This window comes from Drosophila ficusphila, unplaced genomic scaffold, assembly GCF_018152265.1.
Source record: "Drosophila ficusphila isolate 14025-0441.05 unplaced genomic scaffold, ASM1815226v1 contig_436, whole genome shotgun sequence".
Taxonomy (NCBI): domain Eukaryota; kingdom Metazoa; phylum Arthropoda; class Insecta; order Diptera; family Drosophilidae; genus Drosophila; species Drosophila ficusphila.
This window is the reverse complement of record NW_025064352.1, coordinates 1,642,919-1,653,391: the sequence shown is the minus strand read 5'-3', so window position 1 is coordinate 1,653,391 and position 10,473 is coordinate 1,642,919. Positions and strand designations below refer to the sequence as shown.

Here is a 10,473-nt window from a genome sequence, read left to right as displayed (position 1 = left end):
GTTTACTGGACCATCCTTTTTGAAGAATGGAGAAGAGACCTGGCCCAGAAATTCACATTTCGTTCTCGATGAAAAGGTCCTAATTGAAGAATCAAGGAAGACTGTGGTAACGATGGCCGCCACGGTACGGAAGTCGGAACTGGTAGATGTCATCGAGGGATTTTCGTCACACCTCAAGCTGCTTAGAGTGTTCGGTTACATGTTCCGCTTTATAAGGAAATGCAGAGACAAGAGTATAGTTTTTGAAAAAACTCTGTCTCCGAATGAGTACAACGAAGCCTTCTTAAAAATTGTCGAGACCATCCAGAAACACGAGTATCACGAAGTTCTTGAAAAAGTTCGGAAGAACTCCAGAGTTGGCCCAAGTCTTCAACGATTGAACCCATTCATTCATGAAGACTCAGGCACTTGGTGTAATTTTTCGTTGTTGCGAGTTGGGGGCGATTAGCAAATGCTCCTATAACGTACGATGCCAAGTTTCCCCTGCTGTTGACAAAATGCTCCCAATTTGTGCAGAGCTATGTCCGGCAATTGCATCTAACCAATTTTCATGTCGGGCCACGAGCACTTGTGAGTCTCCTTCGACAGCGTATTTGGATCGTAAACGCTCAGGAGGTCTGCAGTCAAATAGTTCGATCATGTATTCGCTGCTTTAAATGCAAGCCTCGACTAATGACGCAAATTATGGGAAATTTACCCGCAGATCGTCTCCGTGCTCTCCGCCCATTTAGTATCTGTGGCGTTGATTTTTGTGGCCCCGTCTATACGACATTGAAAATTCGTGGAAGGCCTCCGTATAAGTCCTACATAGCGCTTTTTGTGTGTTTTGCGTCCAAAGCGGTTCATTTAGAAATTGTGTCAGACTTAACCACTAACTCCTTCTTATTGGCTTTCCAAAGGTTCGTTGGGCGCCGAGGATGCCCTCGCACAGTCCACTGCGACAACGCGACGAACTTCGTCGGAGCGAGTCGCCACTTCCAGGGCCTTCGGGAGCGCATAGAGAAGGAGGCAGACGCCATTCGAGAATTCGCGTCAAGAAGCGGATGCGAGTTTGCATTCACACCGCCTCGGGCCCGCACATGGGCGGGCTTTGGGAGGCAGGTGTGAAAACTGCAAAGCACCTACTCCTACGAGCGGTGGGCAGCGCGCTCCTAACCGCAGAAGAGCTGGAGACGGTGCTCGTCGGGATCGAGGCGGCGATGAACTCCCGGCCGCTAGGCGCGCTATCCAACGATCCCAGCGACGGAGAAGCGCTAACACCAGGGCACCTGCTGACAGGCGGGCCGCTATTCCCCATCCCAGCACTCCGGACCCCGGACCAGGCGGGTCTCAGTTGCTTGCGGCGATGGCAACTTGTCTCGTCAGCCAGGCAAATGTTCTGGCGGCGATGGTCCCTGGATTATGTGCTGGGCCTGCAAATTCGGGGCAAGTGGCACCAGGAGCAGCCCAACATCCAGGAAGGACAACTGGTCGTCGTCGCCGAGGACAACCTGCCGCCTCAACAATGGCTGATAGGGAGGATCATCGCCACTCACGCAGGAGAGGACGGCATGGTCAGGGTCGTCGAAGTGAGGACCAGCGGAGGAGGAATTTTTAAGCGGGCCATCCATAAATTGGCGCCGCTTCCAGTTTGTTGAAGCCGGATGGGCCTTCAACGGGGCCGGTGTTGGCTGAAGCCAGTTTTTCGTTTTTTATTTTTTGAATTGTTAGAATAAGTATTGTTGGATTGAATTTGAAGTTTACTGTAAGTTAGTTTAGGGCGAAGGCGGGAGCGCAATAAAGCATTTGTTCGCTCTCGGCGAGTTCGCTCCGTCTTCGCCAACCTTCGGTAAGCTAGGCTTAAGTATGATTGTGGAGAATAGAGCATTCGTTGAAATTGAGTCTTACCGAGCGCACGCATTATTTTCGTTTCGTTTTGCCAAAATAAAAACATTAATTAGCCACCCAAATTTTCGGAATTTAATATTTAGAAAAACGCTTCTAATTTTTCAAAGTGTTTGTTAAATGTTACCAGTGTGTTTGTTGTAATGCTTTTGTAGTTTGTTGTGCTGCTCACTTTGACTTACTCTAACCAGAAAAGAGTTGCTTGGTTGTCTAATAAAGCCTGAATTCGAGTAAGACATTTTTTTAATATTTAAAACATAATGGGAATAAAATGGAACACTTAAAACAGAAAGAGAGAGTAATGTGCCGCTTAAAACTCTTATATTTTCATGAAGTAAGTATTCTCTTAAAATACCTCCTCAGATTTATATATATTGCTACAATAAATTCCTGGTAATAATAAAATAAAATTCTAAAATAGTATATTGATAAGCATGAATCAATAAATAACTGTATTCTGTGAATATACACTTCACATAACTGAAAGACTGATAAGTCCAACTCGGCTGATTATTATTTCCAAAGCTTCAGTCATTCAATCGGCAGTTGCAAAATGAACACCATTGCAGTCGGGATCACTTTTCTTATTTTTCCACTTTTGGGATCTGCTCAATTCATCGATCCGGCATGTGGAATTCGGGCAGCCAATCCTTATTCCTTCCGAGTTGCAAACGGAACGATCGCTGAATTGACATCGAGTCCCTGGATGGCTTTCCTCCACACTACGCAAAATATATTCGTTTGCGGCGGAAGTCTTATTTCTCAGCGTGAGTATTTATACATCCCTTCAGTTTATAATCATACATTTTTTATATATTAGGTCTGGTCCTTACTGCAGCACATTGCCTTTATCCTAAAAAGGAATTGTACGTAAAATAAAATTTTGGTTTAAAGATGTTTTTGAATTATAATATTTAACTTATAGAATAGCTCGTCTGGGAGAGTACGATAGAGAGGATTACGAGCACTGCCATGGAAGTTACTGCAACTTTCGAATTGAGGCCAAAGTTGCAAAGGCCATTCATCATCGATTCTATGATCCTAAAACCTTATCTAGCGATATAGCCATTCTCCAGCTGTTCAACAGAGTACAGTACACTGGTGGGTTTCGATATTCTAAATTGCTTGAAGATGAAATCAACTGATAATTTGTTTGTTTTATAGATAGCATCAGACCCATTTGCATTCCGTGGAACACCAAATGGAGGCACTACATCGACAGATTGGATCCGCTAACTGGAACTGGCTGGGGAACCACGGAATCGGAGCGTGATAGTGCCATTCTCAGAACTGTGGACTTGAATCGCCAACCTCCAGATGTTTGCCTTATGTACACCAACGCCATTCTTTCGACCGATCAGTTTTGCGCTGGAAATTGGGAAAGCAATTTGTGTAACGGTGATTCCGGGGGTCCGCTTGGAGCTCTGGTTCCGTATGGAAAATCGAAGCGTTTTGTACAAGTTGGAATTGCCAGCTTTACGAACAAAAAGTGCTCGAAGGCAAGCGTTTTCACTGATGTACTAAGCTTTGCGGATTGGATAGTTAAAGTGCATTCCTTTTATAATTAAATGTTTTTACTCCATTGAAAATTGGTTAAATAATAATAAATTTGTGAAGAAGATCAATAGATAAGTAATTTTATAAGATTTATTAGTTTTAGATACTTGTCAGTCTAAGAAATTTCATTTCATCAATTTTTGTATTTTTTGATTTAAAAATATATTTAAAGACTGTAGTCTTCTATTTCTGACCTCCGCAACTTGCTCTGAAGAACATTTGAACTTCGTGATATTGCTGGTCGAATCGTAGGAGGGCGATACCCGACCCGTTCAGATCGCCTGCCATTATGCTGTTGACTTGCTCCTCCCCAGTTTTTCCATGCGTAACTTTTGTTTGCCTAAGCCACGCTTAAGCATTTGGCCTGTGCGTGTGGCAAGGCAGTATTAGCATCCGTTGCTGGGCTTCTGGGTTTCAGCTTGTGTTTGCCGGCTGCTCTCTTGGTTGCTGCGTTTGTTTGTGGCTGGCTTAATCCTTTCATTTTCATAACTCGTCATAGAATGTAAACAAGATTAAGTTAGTTTTCTGTGCCGCTCAAGTGGCTTTGGTCGCCCCAAGTGCGAGGCAGTCCCCGTGCTCCTGGTTATAGTTATGTGGAAAGGGTTCGGTGTTTGGGGTTCGGGTCTGGCCAGGACATAAGGATATGCAATATGCCGGGGCGGGGCCATTGCGGCTGTCGTCCTGCCCACAACAAGTCCACCAAGTGACTGTTGCAATTGCTTTCGGAGCTCATGCTGTTGTAGTCCTTGCCTTGTCCTTGCCTTGTTGTTTCTACTGTTGCTGTTTCTGTTGCTGTTCCTGCTGTTGTTGCCATTCTACTAAGCTCGGTAAAAGTTTTCGTATTAAAAAGTTGGACGTAAGGATTTCACAAAAGCTTCCGCCGCATTATATTGAGAGCTGATTTTGAGGATGCCCTTCTTGCCCACTCACTTGCTCAACCGCTAGCCATCCGGCCAACGGGCCAACCAAACCAGACAACTATCCAACCAACCGACTTCCAAACGCCTTCGTCTTAGCCTTGGCTTTCCCGTTTGATTGCCCAAAGTGACATTGCAGTTTGTGCTGCTACTGCTGCTGTTGTCGTTGTTTTTGTTGCTGTTTGCATAGTTGGCAGCACTAATAGTAATTAAAGTTATAGCAAACATAAATTTATATGCAGATTGGAGGTTTGGAGGCGGTTTTCCTACACCAGCCATCAATAAGCAAATGAAGTTGCCGAGCGGACAAAAAGGAGCAAAACAAGGATAGAGCCTTTTTGGCTTACTAATTAGTTCATGATAATTTGGCAGACAGCATATAATAGCATTATACTTGCAGAAAGCTCTCGCATGTTTAATTTGCTTAAAAATTGAGTTATATCAATACTTTTGTAACTGAATAATATTCTTGTTGCTTTGTGGCATTACACTTTGCAGATGAATAAACATTTCAGTTTTCTTGACCTCTCTACCTTTACTTCAAATTTAATTATAGGTTATTGATAAGCTAATGCTAGTCTCAAAAGAACAAACATGTTCCTGAATGCTGATTACACAATGGCTGGTGAGGACAATTATTTGACAATAAGTTCCAATTAAATCAAGTTAAAGGGAACGCACGTAACTCAAAGCTGGTTACTTCATCAAATGCAAGTCGGAGCCTCAAGCTGAACTCATTTGGTTAACACCTCAATTTTCTCACACAGTCACCCGCATGCTCAAAGTCAAAATAGTAATTAAACTTATTAGAATTTCATTTTAAGCACATTTCGGGCTCGAGACGGAGTTAATCAATAAATTAAACATTCGGTAGGAAGGCTGGGAAGTGGAGTATTCTCAGCCGCAGCTCTTGCATAATTGCGTAGGCGTAATGTTTGTTTAGTTCAATTCGCAAAATATGTACACTTGCATGTTTAAATAGGGATATTTAATGCAAATTCAGGCATAAGTGAACGAAGCCAACTGTGCAAAACCTCGCACACGGACCGCATCAAATAATCAAGTTTTGTTTTGCCGCTCGATTGCGATTTACCGCAGGGACCAGCTAGGCAAACCCCATTCCCATCCTTAGTGTGTAGTACCCAGTATCATTTGGAATCCCTTCGTGAAGACCGTTCCCAAGCTCATCATCTGCGTAAGTCGGTGCCTGCCACGCCCACTTACAGCAATTTGTGCACATCGGCATACATATGTGAATTTCCTGTAATAGATCTTGCGGCAAACATAAACTGCATGTTAAATGCTTTTGCCTCGAGGACTACTAAGCCCCGACTCTAAGGGGAGGTGAAAAGGCGGAGGAGGTGGAGCCATCCTCCTGATGAGCTCAATGGTTTAATGCATTTGAATATATGCATGGTGGAGAAGGAAGAGGAGGAGGAGGTGGGCGGAGTGCGTGCGTCATGCTCAAATGATAAATTGCTGAAGCCAGGACCACGAGGACGAGGTGTGGACGGGACGGGGAAGGCGGCTGGGAGGCAGTTGTGATAGCCGGGGATAACACACAATGCACAGTTGATGCCACACAATTTACACATATTAAGTAATGCTCCCGGTAACTAGTCTATCAGTGCGTATATCAACTGAAGATGCCTCCAAAGTGGGCGGTCTGCCCATCGATGGCGGAGGCTCCGCATGTGTGCCATTGTGCACATGGACAAATTGCAACAAGATGGTCCGAATATCTTTGGCCAGGCAAAAGATATCTGGGCATCTTCAAAGTCCCGAAATTGGTCACTGGCGTGCAGCAAATTAGTAAGCACAATGGTTAGCTCGCAGGCATCTCAAGTGTTTTTGATTAAACATCGTAGCACATCATCGTAGTCGGAAATTTCTGGGGTTATGGCTAGAGAAATTGTTGTATTAAGCTTTGAATATGGTGCAAATATTTGCTCTTAAGCTGCAGGATATCTGAGTTTATCTAAAGCTTATTATTAGGCTTCTATTGTATTAAATAATTATACTTTAATGGCAGTTTATTACTTTTAAGCTTATTAAACTTATCTTGATAGTTAATAGATTGGATACAAGCTGCTATTTTGTTTGCAATACTACTCAAAATTCTATTCATATAGTTAACCACCATTAAATACCATTCCTACATCTATTTTAGTTCCGAGAGCTCTTAAATAAATTTCAGAATTTTCAGTTACTTTCCTGTTATAAAATATCCACAAAAGAAAATCAATTCCAAAGTCGACATAAGAAATGGATTGGCTCTTAATCAAGCCATGTGTTTCTCTTTGTTCACTTACGATGATGGGACCACCATTATTTTCTGTTTCCAGTTTTCATTTTACATATGCCCCAAGTGCACCTTGTGCACTTTTATTTGCTGCCTATAATAAATTGTGGCATTCTTTGTGGGGCAGCCGGAAATGTATTTTTGATTTAAAATGCGTAAAGCACCGGCCACGTTGCGTATACGCAACGATGGCTCAGTGTGTGTCCGTGTGTGTGTGTCCTACTTTGTCTCATACTTTTGTATATTGCATTCCAGGTCCTGCACACACTCACACACACGCACACACACATCCCACAAGTGGGAGTTAAGCCGAGTGGGGCTTCTTCTGCTCCTTGCCGTTCCTCGGGCGATTCATGTCAAGTGGAAAATTAAGATTGATTACGGGAGATAAGCCGTTGAATTTACAACGAATTTAATTGATTGCATGTTCACCCGCCTGAGATGTGGCAAAGTGTGTGTGTTCGAGTGTGTGTGTGTGTGTGAGTGTCTGACACGTCAGCCTTCAAGTGCAACCTGTCAATAGCTTAGATGCACTGCACTTAGTTGAATGTGAACCATTGCCATTGCAATTTAATTGCACGGCCAGTCAGAATCGAAAAGGTCCTTCACCCCTTTCCACCCACCAGATGTCATGGCTGCAAAACACTTCGTTAGCGCAAACTACAACGCACAAGTCACAACTCGCAACTCACAAAAGTGGAGAGTGCGGTAATAAGCCGAAGATGATGATGCTGGCGTGTCAGCCAAGCATCGCAGCAATTTTCCAAACTCCAAACTGGCAACTTTCTTTTGCGGCAGAAGAGGCAACAACAACCGCAGCAACAACAACAAAAGCGCCGGGGACCAACAAAAGAAGTATCAGTTGTGGGAGCAGTTGGAGCGGCATCGGCAATGCGCAGCTACAAAATTTGTGGTTCCCATTGCGGTTTTCTACTCTGAAAAGCAGGCAAAGTACTTTCCAAATTATACAAGGTTCGTTAAAGCTATCAAACTACTTTAATTGGATTTATCGCCATGGCAGCATCCAAAATAATGTTAACTTACTGATTAATGTTTAATTTTTGGTATATTTTCAGCTTTTTTAAAATGCTTGCAGATCAATTTACACAAAGCTTCATCGTGAGTTCATTAGTGTGTGCCCATTTAAATGGGATTTTTGAGGGGTATACCAGAACCAATTTATTCTTTATTATAAGTATTGTTTCCAATTTTCTGAATTTGTTGTTTGCTTTTCTCAATAATATGCAATCATAAACTATTTCCAAATTAAAGCTGATTTGGTGTGTAATTTTGTATATTTCTGTTCAATTATTCTGCCAAACTTAGGGGTCTTCATATTTATGGGAGCTTATCATAAAAACAAAATTGGGGGAAATTTGAGCTCAAATATAGCAAAAATGTTATGTTCCAGTGTAGGAATAATAGGATGGGTCTTTTGTATTCCGCTCCTAATTATCTTATTTGCAGCCAAATAAGGGTATCGTTGGATTCGATAAATTGGCATCGCACTTCTTTTCGGAGCTCCGTTCGCCGAAATTCTCCCTCTTTTCAGGCAGCTGGATGTCGTTGCTTTTGTGTGGTTTGCTGCTTGTTATGCCATTTTATACTTGGCGTGTTGGAGCAAATGTTTATGTTTGTTTACTTATGCATGCGTGCGAGTGTCAACCTCGCCCTCATACACTTGCCATATCTGCACTTCTATCAATGTGTGTGTGTGTATCTCTCTATGTGTGCGTGTGTTTGTGTGTTCGGTGTCTGTGAGTGTGCGTTTGTGGCTCATTTCAATAACAAAACCAGCTCAACTCACTTGTTACCGCAACTGACGCACTAAACTGAAAATATTATGCAGAAGACAAAACAAGGCAGAAACTGAGAATTGCGACCACAATTGTTCGCTCCAGGAGCCACGATCCTTGCTGGCTTTCCACCCGGCTCACTCAAGTGCACAATGACAGCTAATCAGGGCTGTGATAGGCCACCCATTCCACAACCCATCGCACATTGACAGGTTAATGCAAATATTGTGCGAGCATCTCGAATCAATTGGTATTAAAATTCACACAGGACAGCTTAAAATTTGGCAATTGTGTTTGGCCAGGCTGAAAGATGGTGCCGAGTGGAGTGAAGTGGAGTGGGTTGAATGGGTGCGTTTGCCGGACTTTCAATCTTATCTTGGCCAGGCAAAAGTTTGCCCCTGGAAAGCACTTTGTACCTGCATTTGTCACAGAATTTATGATGTTCGTGTGCGCTCTCTGCGGGGCGGCAAAAAGTGGGAGAAGACTTCCAGAAGTTGTAAGGCAGAAGGTTGTTAAATGGCACTGGGACAGACGACAAACGATGCCGCTGCAAATTCTCCTTCGTTTGCTGCTCACTGGACTCTATCTAATAAAATCTCGAGTGTTTAATCCTTTGCACTCGGCTGCCATTGTTGGATTTTCGGAATGGCCGCATTTAGAATTTGGCTGCTATTTTCGCAGTCTCCTTAAAAGCTAACTCATTGTGCTCATTGGATGCATTTTAATTGGAATTTAAATCCCCGTGTTTTGGGAAGTCAGTGCTGAAAAGTGGTGAATTAATTGTGTGTAGACAAGCAGTTGATAATCATAAAAAAGTTTTGAAATAAAAAAATTCTTTAAATCTTCATAAAATCTTTTTACACAGTTTCAATGTTCGTAAGGAACCAACAGAAATCAAAACTGACAAGAGGATTTTTTTATTGTAACATTTTAAGAATCTAATGCGGTTCGGTTTAACTGCCACAATTTTTTGTAGAAAAAAAGGCATTCCTTTCATCCTTTAGCTGACTCCTTAATTACATATTCATTTCCCGCAAAGTGGTGTCTTTATAAGATTCCCACCAAGTAGAACCCTTGAGTTCCGTTATCGGTTTATAGTTCTTGAGGAAAGTGGTTTTGGATCGAAAATCTCTTGGGATCAAGTGTCCTCCAGCCAGTCGGCTGATAACCCCAGCAATTGGACCGCTCACAGTCGTCGAGTGACGAAGCCGTAATTCAAGTTCAGTCAGCGCCAGGACTTCAAGAGCATTCGGTCGTCCTTCTTCACTTGTCTCTGCACCATTTCTCCGTTTCTGACTCCTTTGTGCCATCTTCTAAAAATTCATTTCGCCAATGCACAAAAGCGTTTCGCAAAGAGAAAAAGCGGGGGAGGGGGGGAAGGGGTCCAGTCATAGTTGGCAGTGGAAAACTGCAGTCGAGAGAACCGGAATCTGGAGTCCTAACCCACTCGATCAAATTACTTATTGTAGCTGCGCCGCAGGATGCAAAAGTGCCATTAATACAAATAAAGTGACACGAATACAGGGAGTCCGTGGGAATTGCCGTTGGCCAGGTGGAAAAGAGGTAGAAATGGTGGCTATCGCCTCGCTCGGTCGCCTGCCTGCCTGCCTTCCTGCCGGGCTCTTCATTTTGCCCCAGTCCATTCGGCCCATTCCCATTCCCGAATGCCATAACTTTGGCGCCCAGCAATGCTGCAGATTTGGCCAAGTGGAAGACTAATCTCTGAATCCACGCTCGCGGGGCACGCGGAGGTGTGAGTGATGGCGCTCTGGTTGGAGGGGGGAGGAGGGGGTTGAAAAACTTTGAACAATGGGCTGGTAAAAGTTTTTTTCCTCGAGAAAAACTAGTCCTTTGCCGGTGAGCTTGTCAACTGCGAGCGAGAACAACGAAAGGCATTTCGCTAGCCAGCGGGTGGTGTGTCCTTGTGCCGGCCGCCCGCCCTTTTCATTCAGCCCCATTTTCAGCAACGAGGCGTGAAAACAGCAGGCTAGAAATGGAAGCATTTCAAGTGGAATTA

At 43.5% G+C, this 10,473-nt stretch overlaps 1 protein-coding gene across 1 annotated transcript; it reads left to right on the top strand.

Moving 5' to 3' along the window:
- Positions 1-2,437: 2,437 nt before the first annotated feature.
- Positions 2,438-3,520, top strand: LOC108098436 (serine protease grass-like). Its single transcript, XM_017201327.2, has 4 exons — positions 2,438-2,651; positions 2,705-2,750; positions 2,810-2,985; positions 3,049-3,520. Exons 1-4 carry the CDS (start codon positions 2,438-2,440, stop codon positions 3,450-3,452), a joined length of 840 nt encoding a protein of 279 aa, XP_017056816.2. The 3' UTR covers positions 3,453-3,520.
- Positions 3,521-10,473: the final 6,953 nt, after the last annotated feature.

Excerpts from the sequence above, each read along its gene's own strand:
- LOC108098436 (XM_017201327.2), top strand. The coding sequence starts at position 2,438 with ATGAACACCATTGCAGTCGGGATCACTTTTCTTATTTTTCCACTTTTG. Across the intron at positions 2,652-2,704 it reads CGGAAGTCTTATTTCTCAGC|GTCTGGTCCTTACTGCAGCA; the intron begins GTGAGTATTTAT and ends TTTATATATTAG. Across the intron at positions 2,986-3,048 it reads CAACAGAGTACAGTACACTG|ATAGCATCAGACCCATTTGC; the intron begins GTGGGTTTCGAT and ends TTTGTTTTATAG.